Genomic DNA, 17,111 nt, shown 5'->3' on the forward strand with positions numbered 1-17,111 from the left:
AATTAGACCGATGCTGCTTTGTCCAACAGATAGTTGTACTGCTGTCATCTGTGCTCTCAGTTCTAGAAACGGGGCACGGACCTTTGGAAGATAAAAGGCTTCATCAGTCTCTCACAAAGGTTTTGTCAGAGTGGCTTGTCCCGATACGTGACACGTTCCCTAAATTCACACCAGTGTTTTTTATTTACCCAGTAAAATCCTGCTGAATATTGCAGACTGACCAGGGGACACCACTGTTTTTTGAGCTAGGAGCCCTAGCGGTGCAGTGGTTAAGGGCTCAGCTGCTAACCGAAAGGCCGGCAGTTCTAGTCCACAAGCTGCTCCTTGGAAACCCTATGGGACAGTCCTACTCTGTCCTGTAGGGTTGCTATGAGTCAGAATCAACTCGACGGTAATGGGTTTGGGCTTTTTTTCTTTTTTTTTTTTAGTGTAAATACAGCTAGAATCTTGAAAGTTCTGTGGTTTATTTAGATGGCTTAATTAATCACGTGACCTTATTAATCCATCTCTTTTCTCGCCTTTCTCTCCTCTCCCCATCCTTTCGTTTATTTCTTTATTTTTGTCTTGCTTTTTTTTTTTTTTTATTCTAGGTTAGGAAGCGTAGTGGCCAAAATCTTCTAGCGATGAAAGAGGTCAACCTACATAACCCAGCGTTTGGAAAGGATAAGAAAGATCGAGACAGCAGTGTAAAGAATATTGTTTCTGAATTAACAATAATTAAAGAGCAGGTAAACGTTTCTCTTGTTTATGAGGATGTCTTCCTGAAATAAATGTCATCAGAAGAAAGTAGAGTTCTTGTGCTATTCTGGTCCATGCTGTTGATGATGACTGGTTCCTTTTAAAACAGATGACATGGGTAGTGATTTATTTAGCCAACTTTCCTTCCAAGGTTTGACATTGAACCGTAGAAGTGCTTTCTGGAGTTTGTCTCAGGGCCGTGGGTACAAAGCGACTGGAGCACATCACGTCTGAGATACCCTTCTCTGTCTTCATTGTAAGCACATCTATTCCGTCTCCTTGTATTGTAGACTATTTGGTTACTTAGTTACATGCATAAAAATATGACTGAGAATTCCCTGACTTTGTCGAATGGAACCAAGCTGTTGACATTCCTCAAATATGGCTCATTAAATCTAAAATGTGGATTTTCAGGATGGGTTATTATTTACTGGCTTCGTGAACAGAATATTCTGACATAACGGCACAGCTCAGTTAGCTATCATGCTGAAGGTTTGTTTGGTGAGAAAGAATAAACATGTCAGAAGACAAAGGGGATTTCTTTTCACGATCTGAGAACACATGGCTGTCTTTTTCCACCCTCCTGATTTGTGTGTTCGTTATGAATCCTGTTCATTTATAACTCCTGCGGAGAGTTACCAGCTTCATGGCTCTTTGTTCTCCACTAGTCAGATCTGCTTAGCATCTGTGCTCGTACACAAAGAACACCATAAATATGATGGTCTATCAACAGTTCTACTCTAGTTTATAAATTGCAGTAAATATTAACATTAATTGCTTGTTTTATAGTTGACTTTATATGCTAATAGGTTAGATTAAAAAACTAAGTTAGCATTTGCTCATGTTGAGGGTAATCTAGCCAGTATGTTTTTTGCCTTTAGCACAAGACTAGAACAGGGCTTTTGACCCAAGCTGGTTCAGTATCTCCGCTTGAATACGGTCCTGACTAGTGGGCTAGGTCCAGAATATAGCTTCGATTGCTCACCTGGTCCCACATTGTTTAAACCCCCCGGCCAGTTGCAAAGTGGTGAGGTAAACTCTTAGTTTTAGCACATTTCCTGAGAAAAGACTGTCAGGGTGGGATCATAGAAGAGGCATCTGCTTGGACTTTGAGGTAATTCCAAATTGTACGTCTGCTATCTCAGTAGAGGATTGAGCCAATGGAAAGATTAATAATATTGGGGCCTAAAAGGAGGAGGCAATTAATGACAGAGAGAAGCAGCAGGAATGGGACTAGAAAGAGAGAGTGTATTTGTTAAGACTACACTACTGTAACAAATAGGCCTCCAAATACCCATCTGCTGCTGCCATTGAGTCGATTCTGACTCATAGCGACCCTATAAGACAGAGTGGAACTGCCCCATAGAGTTTCCAAGGAGCGCCTGGTGGATTCGAACTGCTGACCTTTTGGTTAGCAGCCGTAGCACTTAACCACTACGCCACCGGGGTTTCTGGCCCCAAATAAAAATACAGTGGCTTAAAAAGAAGCCTCACAATAGAGTGGGTTAGGGGAAATAGAAGTTTGTTTTTCTCCCACGTAAATGACCCGAAATGAATGCATCTCATTGGTAGTGTTCTCTGCTCTGCACAGTTGTTTGGGGACGCAGGGTCTTTTTCTCTTATTGTTGTGCCGTCTCCTATAGTCCTGTCCCCACCCACACGATCATTCCATGTTTAAGGTGTAAAAGGAAGAGCATGGACGGAGCACACCTGATGTTTAGGGCTCAGACACAGGAGACACATGGTTTCCACTCACACACCATTGGTGAGGACACTTCTGTCTGCTTGAGGCTGAAAGATGAGGTCTCCGACTGGGAAGCCTGTCCAGCTACAACTCTATTGCATCAGAGGAATGGGAGAGCGGGTCTTGGACAGCTAGGAGTTTCCCCTACAAAAAGACACCAAGAAAGACTAAAAAAAAGATGCAAGCCATTTGTAGATGTAATGGCAACTCTTCTGAGATAAAACAATGTCAGATTACCTAGAAATTCACATTATAATTAAGCAACTGCAAAAGTTTTAGCATTCTTGTAGATGACCTTTATTAAAAAAATTTTTTTTCATGCCTCATCCTGAAGTAAATTATTATTATAGTTTAATCTATGTCAACTCTTAGGTTATTTCTGTTCCCTAACAATAATTTTGGAGAGCATAGGAAGTTTGGGTAAATAGATACAAATGGATGTATGTAAATATTTAAGTGGTCAGGAGAGGCAGAGAATGATGATGTGGTCTTAGGACCAAAAAACAAAAACCTGTTGCTGTCAAGTTGATTACGACTCATAGTGACCGTGTAGGACAGAGTAGAACTGCCCCACAGGGCTTCCAAGGAACGTCTGGTGGATTGGAACTGCCGACCTTTAGGTTAGCAGCCAAATTCTTAACCTCTGCGCCACCAGGGTTTCCAGTGTTAGGACCGAGGGTGTTAAATGAACTCTGAGATTCCCTCTGGTCCTCAGATTCTGCAGTTCCCTATTTTGGTCAAGTCAAGTGATAAAGCACAATACGTCTTACTTCCGTTTGATCAGGCTGTTTAGGAGCTAGCCATTTTCAGATTAGTTTTGTTAATGACACAAGTCCTGAAAGATCTCAATTAGAGATATCTTGAAATGCTTAGTTTTAGAAATATATATATGTATTTTTTGGTTTATTTTCAAATACGGAGTTCAACTAAATAGCCTATGAGAAAATGTTTTAATGTTTCGAAGTAGTGTAATGTTTGTTGTTTCTTTTTCTTACAGCTTTATCATCCCAACATTGTACGCTATTACAAAACGTTTCTGGAAAGTAAGTACGAGTTTGCCTGGTGTTTCCAATTATGGAAAAAAGCCTTAGTTTTACATATTTTTATATTGAATGTCACAAAATCAGCTTAATAAACTACTTTTTTTTCACTTTTTTTGTTTACACTATAGTGGACCATTTGCGCATCATTATTTCGATCAATGAAACCGTAATCTGATCGGTGATCTGAAGATAGTCATAAAATACTTAGGTCCACATTGAAAGACCCTACATAAACAAACCAAAACAGTTATTATTACTATTTCCATATGCAGAAAAAAAGCACATAATAAGATCAGGACAAGAGAAAACTCAAGAATGGCGAGTTCTTTAAAAAAATTTAAAAAATGAAGTTTTTTTGTTGAATCAGACATTTTCCACACCTTAAATAAATTGTAGTGGCTTTGATCTTTGAGAACGTCCTGAGGTGACTCAAACAATTAAGCACTCAACTACTAGCCGAAGGTTGGCAGTTTGAACCTACCCAGAGGCACCGTGGAAGACAGGCCTGGCGATCTGCTTCCGAACAGTCACAGCCTTGAAAGCTCTACGAAGCAGTTCTACTCCGCACACTTGGAAACTAACGAGAGGTCTTTGACATTTCTTTTACCTGAAATTCAGGTTAATGCCACAAGGTGGCGATGGTGCCTTGACTGAGCCTGCATGCAGGCCTACGCTGCAAAAAAAAAATTTTTTTTAAGGGTGATGGAATATTGAGTTCAAACCCAGAGATAAAGCTAAACTGAGACACTTGCTTAAAAATACATAGATGCTTTTACTGAAATAGCATAAGTATTGATAAGCCTTAATGATTTGTATCACATATGAACATTTCAAAATAAAACCGCATTTGAAGAAAGGTTTAAAGAAGTAAACCAAAAAAAAAAAAAACCCACAAAACCCCAAGCTAAACTGCCAGCTTTTTGGTTAGCAGCCATAGTACAAGGCAGCAACTGAGGCTTTCTCATAGATGGCTTTTGCAGAACTGGATGGTGACTGACAAGAACATTGTTGTTAGTCCAGAAAACTTTTCGTGTTCTTTGGTCTTTGTTAGGATTTTGCCCACCTTCCTTCCCCTGAATGAGTTACCGGAACTCAGTGTTGAAATTCTTCTCCAGTAAATCCCACCTGCTTGGTCGGTTGTTCCCGATATACCCTTAGTTTAGTGCATGTCCCATCAGAAAGAGACCAAGGTTGGCTTCTGATTTGTGCTGAAGTGATAGAACTTATTTGTATTTAAAAACCAAAATAAAATTTATTTACCACCTGACATTTCCTGAGAAGAATTTGAAGTAGCTTAAAAAGGTATATAATACATGATAAAATAGATTAGGAAATTGTGATTTAGGGGAACAAAAGGTGAGAAAATTGAAAATAAATCTAGAGGTAAGACTAGTACCTGCAACAAATATTTTTGGAGTTATGAAAAGTTGGAAGCAATATAAATGTTTTTTGGTTGGAGTATGGTTAAATACGTTATGATACATCCATATTACACACTCATCAGAAGAGTGGTGTGGCTCTGTGTGTACTGATGTGCCAGGCTGTTGAACACAAGGAGTGTAAGTTACAGAACGTGTATGATATTCTATTTTTATAAATATTGTCTATGTAAATACACGTAAGTGTTATATACATCAAAAAAGGATATACATCTCATACCATTGTTAACAGTTTTGTATTAGTTTTGGAGGGGGAAGTAAAATTTACTTTTTTGTCTCTTGGCATCCAAAGCAAAATGGCAAACGCAATCAGTTATGAGATTCCCAGGATCCGTAAAATAAAAACCAGAAATCCAGCTTTCTCTGCTCTGTAGGGACATAACAAAAATTTTTGTCATGCATGATGCCATTGCACAACCACAGCATGCTTCTAAAGTAGAGTGCTGTAAGTAATTTTGTGAGACTCCAAAACAATGCAGCTTGAAATGCAATTGTCTGAACCTCTGACTTGATGTAAGGGTATGTTTAGATTATGGAGGGGGAAGGTGTTCTTCAGGAAATCCTCCAAGACCTTGCTTGTTCTCTTCGGCTCCTCCCAATCATTGCACACCCTGGTGCACGTAGAAAATGATAATATTTGCCAGAGTCAACTTATGCTAGTTTAGGGAGCTCATACCTGGAAGATACTGTCCCTGGGCTTCACTTGTCCCAAGGCCCAGTTGCCCCCACCTCCTTCAGGGCTCGGCAGATCCATATCTTAGCACACCTCCAGTTCTTCAGTGTGGTGTTGCATAAACCCATGGGGAAGCTCAGATTCTAACTTGTAAGTTTTTTTCAAGATTGAATTTAGAAGTCCTTGGGTGATGCAAATGATTGACGTGCTGAGACACTAACCGAAAGGTTGGAGGTTCAAATTCACCCAGAGAGGCCCCAGAAGAAAGACTAGTAATCTACTTCTAAAAAGTCAGCCACCGAAAGCCCGATGGAGCACAGTTCCCCTGTGATGCACACGAGGTTGCCAGGAGTCAGTTGGACTCCGCAACAACTGGTACTGGTTTGGGTGTGTTAAATTTAAATTTGTTACCATTTTGTGTGTTTTTCTACAGATGACAGATTATATATAGTCATGGAGCTGATAGAAGGGGCCCCTCTTGGAGAACATTTCAGTTCTTTGAAGGAAAAGCAACACCATTTTACTGAAGAAAGACTGTGGAAGATATTTATACAGGTATCCTTTTTTCTTCATTCAATTTTTCCATAGAACATAGTAAAGCTGCAAGCTGATTTCTTAGAGACATTTGTAGTAGTCACTCTTGGTTATACATATATTGGGAAAATAAAAATTCTCTTTTTATTTGCTGTTTCAAGCTGTGCTTAGCTCTTCGGTACCTACACAAGGAAAAGCGGATAGTCCATAGAGACCTGACACCAAACAACATTATGTTGGGGGATAAGGACAAAGTAACAGTTAGTAAGTATAAAAATCTGAACTTTTTAACTAAAGAATTTCTGGATATTATTCTAGGTCATTGGGCACAGTTGTTAAGAACTCGGCTGCTAACTGAAAGGTCAGCAGCTCAAATCCACCAGCCACTCCCTGGAAACACTGTGGGGCAGTTCTACTTTGTCCTGTGGGGTTGCTATGAGTTGGAACCTACTGGATGGCAGTGGGTTTGGTCAATAGAACTTTTTGCACTGGTGGCAATGTTCTTTATGTGCTGTGTCCCATTTGGTAGCCACTATCTGCACGTGGCTGTTATGTACTTGGAATGTGGCTAGTGTGGTCGTGGAATTGAATTTTTAACTTTATTAAGTTTTAATGAACTTAAATATCCATATGTGGCTAGTGGCTACCATATTGGAGAGTGCAGTTCTAAACGATTGTGTTGTATTTTGCCCATATGAGAGAATAAAGCACCCTTAGGAGGTCTGAGCATTTAAAGTCTCCAATCAGTGGTTTCCAAGGTTTTTTTTCAATAGAACAACAGTACCTCTTCAACAAAAGCTTTTATGACCACGGCATGAGCGCCATGTTTTGAAATGTTTTGCCATAGCCTGTGTCTGATGGGTGACAAATGTATGTATCAAGGGGTAATAAAATCCCAAGCGATTGTATACCTCAGTATACATTACAATATTTTCATCTGTAACAGGTACGTTAAATTGTGGGTACAATTTTGCAATTGAGAAGGTTGATTTTCTTTCTACACAATTGTCTAATTCCCAATTGTAACTTAAAATCATTTTTTAGTTGAGGAATTTTGTACACACACACAGAAATAAGGAGATAGATATATATAATTTCTCCTGCCCTTCATTCATGAACACTTGGATTACTTTGAGTGGGGAGACACATTCCTAAATTAGTGATCTCCAAATGATTTTGATCATGGCTTTTTTACCAGTAAAAAAGGTTTTTGCAAATACACTGCTAATACATGTATGTTTATTTGTAAATTCTATACATATATTACTGTGTAAACATATTATGTAACAAAATATACAGAAATAAAATACGAAAGATGTGCTAAAAAAGTCCAAATAGAGGTTTTCATGCTTTTCCTGTTCCCCAGTGGATTGCCTTGGACTCCCAGCTTTGGAGACCACCGCACTAAATGTTATTGAGGTGAAAGACAATCAATGATGCCTGAAGTTGAGTCTTTTACTTTCAGTAAGAGTCTAATTCCCAGTGAAGGCAGTTCCCAATGTACACACTCACCAAACCCTTCAATAACACCTGTCGGTTTTACTGTTGAGGTTTTTGTAAACAGAACATTCTATCTTAGTTAAAACAAGCAAACAAACAAAACAGAAACTACAGATAACCTTCAACTGGAGTTACTTGGAAATATTTCTAAGCCAGTGCTTTGTGAAATAAAAAATGAGACCAAATAATTACGAATCTTCATTTTGAGCACACATTTGCTTTATCATTTGAAATTATAGTTTTGTTTACCATAGCCTTTTCACTCTCTTTTTAACTGGACTTATGTTTCCTTAAGAATGTTTACTATTTATTTACCATGTTTTTACAGAAATAACGTGCTCCTTCTGCTTTTGCTTGCCGGCCGCACCCTCCCCCCCAGCGAGGCACCTTACAAGCACCGCCGTGCCAATCCTCTTGGACGTGGTGCTGTAAAAAAAAAAAATTTAGCATAGGATTTTTAAAAGTTATCTGTGTTTGAATTTCATAACAAATAGTATATACACACAGATGTAGACAAATCTGTTTAAGGCCTGAATAATCTTTCTTAGATAGCTGCTCAGGCCATAGTTTCTGAGTAATAGCCAACCCTGCATTTTATTTTCTTACTAAGATTAGCAATAATCATCTCTTTTGGTTACATTTAAATACTCCCCCATTGCCGTCAAGTCGATTCCAACTCATGTTTTGAATTTAACCTTTTATTGCAGTAGCCTGAATTATTTTTTTTAAATATATTTTAATGAATTTTTATGTTTATTTTCTTTAATCAGTATCACGCATCCGAGTAGTTTATAAATAAAATAGTGCTAAAAAGCTTATAAAGACAAGCAAGTTTCCTGCCCCACCCTCTTACAGCCCCCCACATTCTGTTTCCCCAAAACAGTCACTTTTATTTTTTTTAGCTTTTTCCTCTGGTATTTACCTCTGTACTTCTAAATAATGTGCTGCTTATGACCATTTATCAATTTTAGACTTTACGGATTTTCCATTGTGATAGCAGAGGATTTTGTTTTCTCATTTCCTTCTCTTCTTCACCTACCATCCTTCCAATACAGTTATAGCGCAGTTCTGGGTGAACTTGACATTTTGAGTGTACATTATTGCCACTGCATAAATATTATTCAGTGTTGGTTACCTTTTCTTTCTCATAGGCCTTTTCATTTTACTTGTAGTTAATAATTGCCTTTAGTTTTGTTTTTCTTAGTTTTTTGCGTACCTATTACTATTTCTTTCCACATCTTCTAGAAGAATTATAAAATTCCTCTAAACACTCTTTCCATATGGTCAAACATAACAACTACACCGAATTTTGCTTTCCTGGACACTCCATTTCTGTAGCTGCATGCAGCAATCTAAAGTGGATTTGACTTGCTGTATGGCTGTTGTCCTGGAACTTTTATTTGCTCCTCTTCTAGTTGACGTCTCTGTTTCTTATGTCCCATGTCATCCTCTTTCTTTTTAAACTATGCTGTTTTATTGAAGTGTAACTTCTAGTACTTTCCTAAGAAAGAGTGCTTTGGAAATTATATTTTTTGGATGTTTGCATGTCACAAAATGTTTTTTATGAGATCCTCATATCTGATGGATAGTTTGGCTGGGTATATTATTCTCAGATGAAATTTATTATCCTGCCAAATTTTGAAGGCATGCCTTCAGTCTTTGTGTGTCCAGCTTTGCTGTTAGGAAATCCAGTGCTATTCTGACTCCCATTGCTTTATACATGAGCTGTTTTCTCTCTCTGGAAATTTTTTTAGGATGTTCCCTTTATCCTCTGCATTGGGTGGGCCTTTCTTTTTTCAACATTTGGAAACTATGTGTGCTATTTTATTTGGAGACTTACAGCGTCAGTTCTCAGAAACCTTCCTGCGTTATTTCTTTCCACTTTTCTCCCCTGTGGTTTATGTGTTTACTCTTTGTAGAATTCCTGTTAGTCAGATGCTGTACCTACTAAATTGATCTAATTTTTAAAATCATTTTTCTCCTTTCCAACTTTGTTATACTTTGAGCTATTTCTTCAACATTATTTCCCAGTCCTTTTGAATGTTTAATTTTAGTTATCATAGTTTTAGTTTTCAAAAACTTTTTCCTGTACTTTGTTTTGTCTTCTCTGTTCAAAATAGATTTTTTTTCTGCATTCTGCATGGTTTCTGTATCTTCTGGGTTCTTTTTTTTTTTTTCCTGTTTAGTTTGATCTCTCTTTCCTGTTGGAAGCTTTCTTGAATATCTGTTGATCCTGGACTGGCCTTTAATACCTAAGAGGAAGACACTAAGCAGGCTATTGGAAGATTGGTGGGTTCAAGTAAGGCTGTCATTCAGTGGACTTTATTACAGAATAATGGATCTTTTCCACAGTATCTGTGGTTTTTCTTGCCTGAAGGGGTATACATCTGTTTGCTCTCATTCTGGGGGCAGTGTGAGGATGGGGGCTTAGGGAACCTTGTTCAGTTTTTATATTTTTCACTGAATTCCCCAGAGCTCAGCCTCATGTCTTGTCCTAGTCCTACTCTGCTTGGTGCCTTGCTAGTTGAGTTTCTTTGGAAAATAAATCTCTCTTTTTCTGTTGGTGGCAGAGGGCCCTCAATTTACTGACTGTGCTATGTGTGGTTGTGGGAAGGGACCTGGTACTTAATCTCAACTCCATGTTTACAGCTTTCTGCTTCAACCCTCCCTTGTAGCATCCTGGGCTCCACAGGGTGATGGGACTCCTTTTGGCCCTCCGTTTCTTAGATGTATAAGTTGGGACTTATGCTCTGCTGAGTCTGTTACCATCTTCCATTTGTTTTCCATCTTCCAAAAATTCACTAGAATTTTTCATCCTGTGTTGTGTCCTCTCCCATTCTCATTGTCCTTGTGGATTGGTAACTATTCAAAGGAAATTCCTTCCCCTTCATTTTAACCAGGTTTTAAGAGGTAAGAGAGAAAAACACATACAGTCAATCTACCTTTTAACCTAGAATGAGCAGACTAGTACGTTATTAGTTCTACACATTAAACTTAACAATATATTCACTTTTATGTGGGCTATCTACATTTAGTAAAAATACCTATTTCTGCTTGCACTCAAATTGTAAAGGACTCCATAGAAAATGTTGCCTTGTTTTACAAGAATAAGCAAACTTTTTTTTCTGCACTGCCCCTCATTGTAATCTTGCCCAACCTTATTCTTATTAATATTTATTAAACTTATATTGGCCAAGTGACCTCAGTATCTAGGCGTCATTAAGTTAAAAGCAAATTCCCAATTTTCAATACTTTTTAGCTTTAAATGATGCAATATTTTGCCAGTTTCAGATAAGAAGCAGTCATAAAGCTCGGAGTATAGTCTTATCTTAGTCCAGTTTCTCTCCACTAAAGCAATTGTATGGATAGGACATTGATAGGCTACCATTGTTTTCAGTGAGTGTACAGTGATTTCGGGGTTCCTGGATGGTACAAATGGTTAACATGCTAGGCTGCTCGCTGAAAGGTTGCGACTCTCATGTTTTGAGAGTTTGAGATACACCTGTAGTTCATAGAGCTTATCAAGGTAGGCTGCAGTGTATGTGAAATCATGTCACCACAGAGGGGCAGCCTCGTCACAGGTTACTCTTCTCCTTTCTGGTGCTAGAGGGTTTATTTACTCCTAGATAAAAAATACCGAGTTAGGAAATGATGGTTAAGATACATGGGACAAAGTGGATTGAAAATGTAAGCAAAAAAAAAAACGCATTAGAGAAACTAAAATTTCCCACTTCTCATTTTCCTCAGTGGAGGTGAATTCAATGTTTTAGATTGAGGTTGGTTTGCAGTTATTTATAGTGAGCCTGCTGGCTGGAGTTTGCCTTCATGAGGCAGCAGAATTGACGATGGTATTAACATATTTAGGTAAGTATGGTTTTACAAATGCTATCTATTTTTAAGTCTAAATACATTTCCCTTTTAAAGACTACATCTTTTAATGACGTGTGCCGTGACACAGGTCCAGGGCTCTTTTTGGCTTTTGAGATTATACAAGAGTATACACCCTGACTTAGTGGCGCGCCGGGTGAAACAAGCCTTCCCTAAATACCGCTACCTGCCAAGGCAGGGTGACACTGTGCGGTCACTTACACAACAACTGTGGGAGAGACTCTGGTGAAAATGAAGTTACCCCTCGAACCTACCATTTCACAACTCTCAGCCTTTTCAAAAGTGGCACAAATGGCTACGCACTCAGCTGCTAGCCAAAAGGTTGGCAGTTCAAACCCACCCAGAGGCTCCTCAGGAGACAGTCCTGGAGATCTGCTTCCAAAAGTCCACAGCCTTGAAAACCCTGTGAAGCAGTTCTGCTCTGCACACTTGGGGTCACCCTGAGTTGGAATTGACCCGACAGCAACTAACAACAACGAGGATTTTCAGACGCTGCAATTTTAGTGTCAACCATTTGTGCTCCCTTGCCTCCCCTGCTCCTGAATAGAAAAGAAAGAAAAAGATGAGAACAAAACTCATTGGATTGTGTATAATAGATTCCAGACATGGGCTTTATTGCATAACTTAGGAGATATACATTAATCTTTCAGAAACAAACGCCCCCAGAGTTTTCATGTAAGATGGGTACTTCTTCCAGCCTGCCAGGGTTTTCATTCCAGGGCATGGAATCACTTCCTGTCTCACTGTCTTTCTCTTGCAAACAGTGACGATTCAGTGACGCGTGCAGAACTCTGATGTCACGAGTCCATCTTGCAAACAAACAGGTTGTGCAGTGTTTCTAGATGTTTCTCAAGTAATATTTGGCTAAGGCTGATAATAATAACAACCAAGACATAATTGATTCAATGGGATGTTTATGGAGGGCTTGTATGCTCATTGTATGCCACACATTGTGCTGGCCTGGGGGTAGGATGGAGATAAGGTAAAAAGCCATGGTCTCTGTCCTCTGAGCTCACATCTCAGCGAGGGGAAGGTATTCATTTATTCTCTTGGCAAGTGAGCTCCGACACCGTGCAGTAAACTGGTATGACAGACGTAGTCTCTTTCCTCATGGAACTTATATTGCAGTGTATTAAAAGCTAGAGGGTTTGTCTACACAAAATGCTATTAGACTAATCAGGATGGGCTGTGTTATACCGTGGTAACAACTAACCTGAAAATCTTAGCAGCTTAAGACAGCAATTGGCAAACCATGGCAATAGGCCAGATCCAACCCATGGCCTGTTTCTGCATGCCTTGTGAGCTGAGTATGGCTTTTGATGTTTTAAAAATGCTGTATAAAAAAAAAAAAGAAGAGGAAGAACATGTGACAAAGACATGTCCGGTCCACAAAGCCCTACATATTTACTTCCTGGCCCTTCACGGAAAAGTTTGCTGACCCCTGCTTAAAATAAGGTTTATATCTTGCTCATGCTTTGCGCCCATTGTAGTTCAATAAGGGGCCTGTCTTCAGAGACCCAGGCTCACTGAAGCTTCCTCTGTACCTGCTTCCACATCTCAGAGGCAGGAAAAGAGAACATGGCTGCGGTGGATTAATTACTTTTCTATATGGCGTTTCTAGCCAAGGTCTTATCACTCTCAGCCAGGTGATTGTGTGATAGTGTAATTGTGGCCTACCAAGGGGGTTGGTCAGTTTTGCCTTAAAAGAGAGCCAATTCCAGAGTAAAGAGGAGACCCTACCACCAACAAAGGAGATACCCTCCCCCCCCGCCCGGAGACAGCGCAGTGGGCTTCCTGGCCCATAGAGCACTAAAGCTTGAGTGCCTTTGGGTAGAGACTGAGCACCAGGGAGAAGTCTATGACTGACCCATGAACTTGGAACTTGTCAGCTCCACAACCGCGTGAACCATTTCTTATATGGTCCACGAGTTCTGTGAGACACTGCAGGGAATTAGGGAACCCAAAGATGGGAAGGAGACTGGTGAGGGGAGAGGGAGTAGTTGGTGTTAGAGATGATGGAGTGTACAGCAGCTTGGAAAAGTTAGACATTTGGGACATCTTTAAACTCTGCCTCATAGGAACCAGCTTTGTGCTAACCCTTATAAATTATTCATTTAATGGCAAAGCAAAACTTCTACCCCAAAGTGTCACATGTTACTTTTGCTCAGATTTCATTACTCAAAACAAGTCTAGTTTAACATGGTGAGGGTGCATTCTTCCCTTGGGAGAATATGGGTGAACAGTTACCAAGTCTACCACAGCTCTCAAGCTCTGGAGAAGATAGGATGAACTCTGTGTGAGGGACCTTCAGGGTGAGGAGTTAAGCAGGAGAGGGAAAGGCATTATGGGCAGGAGGTACATCAAATGCAAAGGGTTGGAGACATGAAGGAGTATAGCGTGCCCGGGAACTATTGATATGTTCCATGTGGCAAGAGAAGAGGGAGCCTGGGTGAGGGGGGAGTTTGGACATTGTCCTTTGGCCAGTGACTTATTTTCAGACTGGAAGTTACATGATCAGATTTGGGAGGTAGAAGGGTAATTCTAGTGGCCGGTTAGGAAGCATGGGGGGGAAAGACTGGAGACAGAGACCCATTTAAGAGTTGTTATCGGTTAGTATATTTTTGGTTGCAAAAAGCCAGACTACCAATTGTGAAGCTTTGGGGATGTTTAGTTATAACAGGGGTCTGGAAGTGGGCAGTTCCAGGGCTGGTTCAACCAGGATCCAGGCCACTCGGTCCTTTCTCTGCGTTGTCTTCATCAGATTGGCGTCTTAAGCTTGTCATCACATAGTCTCAGGACTCAGAACTCTACGCATCGCTACCAGATTCAAAGATAGAAAGCAGGGTGGCAGCTAGGGCAGGAAAAATGTTCTGTTCTTTGAAGGACTGTCTTCTTTCATTGTTAAAGAAAATCTTTCACATGAGTTTTCCATGGCCGATTTTTTTTGAAAGTAGATCTCCAGGCCTTCTGAAGTGCCTCTGGGTGGACTTGAACCTCCAACCATTTGGTAAGCATGTGAGCATGTTAACCATTTGCACCACCTGGGGACTCCATAGCACCTTGGACATGATATTGAAAACATTGCTTTATTGCCATCTCCTCCTTAAGGGAAGGGAAACAAATTTGCCTTGACTTTGTTTCTCTGATCCCAAAACCCAATGCCATCAAGTCGATTCCAGCTCATAGTGACCCTCTGGGACAGAGTAGAACTGCCCCATAGGGTTTCCAAGGAGTGGCTGGTGGATTTGAAGCCCCAGCCTTTTGGTTAACAGCCTGAGCTGTTAACCACTGCACCACCAGGGCTCCTGTTTCTCTGATAGCTCTTAATAAATATGTGTTTAATAAATTGATAGAAGAGAGAGTGAACAAAAGAACAGAAATATTTCCAGGTGGAAGTATTCAGAGTCAGTTACAAATAGTAGGTAATGATCAGGAGAGACACCTGGGTTGGAGATCTTGCTCTGATAACCAGGATTTCCTGGGAAGAGTGTTCAATGCAAGAGGAGTTGAGAATTAAAATGGAAACCAGGTGCATACATGGGGAAAGGTACAAGTGGTTCCCACTGTTTTCTCAGCAAGCAGCGTAACCCAAAGGTACGGGAAGACACATTTTCCTTTCTTGAATGCCACCAAAAAGTTTGAGAAATCAAATTAGACCTGTCTTATAATGCCAGGATTCCTAGAGGATTTTAATTGTAATTGGTTGGCTTAATTGTTGCTGAGAAATCTGGGTCATTATAGGAACTGAAGTAGTCTTGCCTTTCTGATAAGCAACCCAAAGTCCTTGTATGCATCTTATCTCATATGCCTGTAAAATCTCCTTGGCAAACATGTATATAATGACTGTATGTGGCCTTGTTGGTCTTTAGATCTACTTTGCTTTGAAAGTTCTGTGATTTACCTCCCACCAACCAGATATAATGCCTATTTGTGTTTGAGCTGACGCAGAACTTTGTGTACGCTTAAAAGACTACAGAACATTGAGTCACTTCTGTTGCATACCCTCATAGCATCTGTTATTGGAAGGCTCGCCATGGAATTTCTCTCATTCAATGTAATACCCTCAAGTTATTAAGAAAGAAAGAATATTTTTTGTAAAGTCCACCACAGTTTCCTTATATTGCCATTGGATCATGTAAAATAAGGAGGAAGTATTGAAGGAAATTCAATCAAATGTAATTTTTTTGTTGTTAATTTTAAGATTCTCCTATTCTCAGCAGATCCTTCTGCAATTCTCAGATTTCAATAGCAGTTGGCTTAGAGGAAAAAATGAGAACAACAGTTCCAAGAAAGTTAGAGTAGGGAGGATTCCTAACCCTGGGGCAGACTATTGTTAAACTCAGCTGGTGAGACAATGAACTGAATGGAAATTATGGAGGCACCAAACCTTTACGACTATAGGGAAACAGTGGAAATAATAATGCTTTTTTTTTTTTTTTAATGTTGAGTTAATAAGGTCAAATTAAAACGCCAAAGACTAAGGGCAATCAAATAGGTTCATTTTAGTGTATATTTTCATCTGGGCATATTGGGATATGATTTATTCTCAGAAAACTTTTAAACGTAGGGAATAGAATCTGATGCCTTCTGGACCTGTTGTTCCTTCTGTGGGTTTTTCCAAAGTGTGTTCTCTGAAGCAGCATGGTGGGTATGGGAGTGTCTTCTTGTTGTTGGGGAGTCATGGTGGTGCAGTGGTTAAGTGCTTAGCAGCTACGAACAGGTCAATGGTTTGAACTCACCGACCACTCCACAGGAACTTGTGTATGTGTGTGTATGTGTGAGAGGAAGAGAACTTATAGTCCAGAGAGAGAGACTGACTTCCTGTTTACCCAGGGTGGGATTTGCACAGGAGAAGGGAGCTCTGGAACAGCAGATAGTGGCACGGTGCAAGGGCTCCCTGGTGTAGCAGCGTTAAAGCCCTGCCTCTCTTCCCCTAGTTTAGGAAATTCTATTCTAAATGATGAATTAGACTTGATTAGCATTTCCCTGGAGACCTGGGTAGTGCCAGTGGTTAATGCGCTAGGCTGCTAACCTAAAGGTTGGAGGTTCAAGTCCAGCCAGAAATGCCTTGGAAGAAAGACCTGGTGATCTACTTCAAAAAAAAAAAAAAAAAAAAAGAGCCATTGAAAACCTTAAGAAGCAAAATTCTACTCAGACACACACGGGTCTCCATGAGTTGCCATTGACTCAAAGGCAACAGGTACTGATAATGGTGGCATTTCATTTGCTCAGTGAGAAATACCACCGTTAATAACAGCTAAACTTCATCTGGAGGAAAGTCAGGAAGAAGTCTTGAGGGCCGGGATTAGAAACCTGAGTGACCTTCAGGGAAGAAACGCCAGTGGGACCAGGGTTTGCTGAAGGAATACTCTCTACACGTCTTTCTGGGAAACTCCTTCCCACGCCCCCTGGAGTCCTGCACTGGGGGGATGTAACTGACGTTGCCGCTGCTGTGGAAGTTGGAGGCTGGCCACTCCATTTCCTGAGGCAGCAGGAAGGGGCAGAGGCGGAGATGAGGTGGGTTCCAAAGTGGAGATTGTCCTTCTGGCCCG

At 40.2% G+C, this 17,111-nt stretch overlaps 1 protein-coding gene across 16 annotated transcripts in view; it reads left to right on the forward strand.

The window, feature by feature from the left end:
- The window catches only part of NEK10 (NIMA related kinase 10), a 243,915-nt gene that overhangs the window by 93,510 nt on the left and 133,294 nt on the right, over positions 1 to 17,111 (forward strand). For all 16 annotated transcript variants that reach the window (XM_049870764.1, XM_049870748.1, XM_049870753.1 and 13 more), the window contains 4 exons: positions 591 to 728; positions 3,480 to 3,525; positions 6,071 to 6,192; positions 6,333 to 6,435. In XM_049870764.1, the coding sequence (XP_049726721.1) occupies positions 591 to 728; positions 3,480 to 3,525; positions 6,071 to 6,192; positions 6,333 to 6,435 (409 nt within the window). The remainder of the gene's footprint in view (positions 1 to 590; positions 729 to 3,479; positions 3,526 to 6,070; positions 6,193 to 6,332; positions 6,436 to 17,111) is intronic.

This window comes from Elephas maximus, chromosome 27 (assembly GCF_024166365.1).
Source record: "Elephas maximus indicus isolate mEleMax1 chromosome 27, mEleMax1 primary haplotype, whole genome shotgun sequence".
NCBI lineage: Eukaryota > Metazoa > Chordata > Mammalia > Proboscidea > Elephantidae > Elephas > Elephas maximus.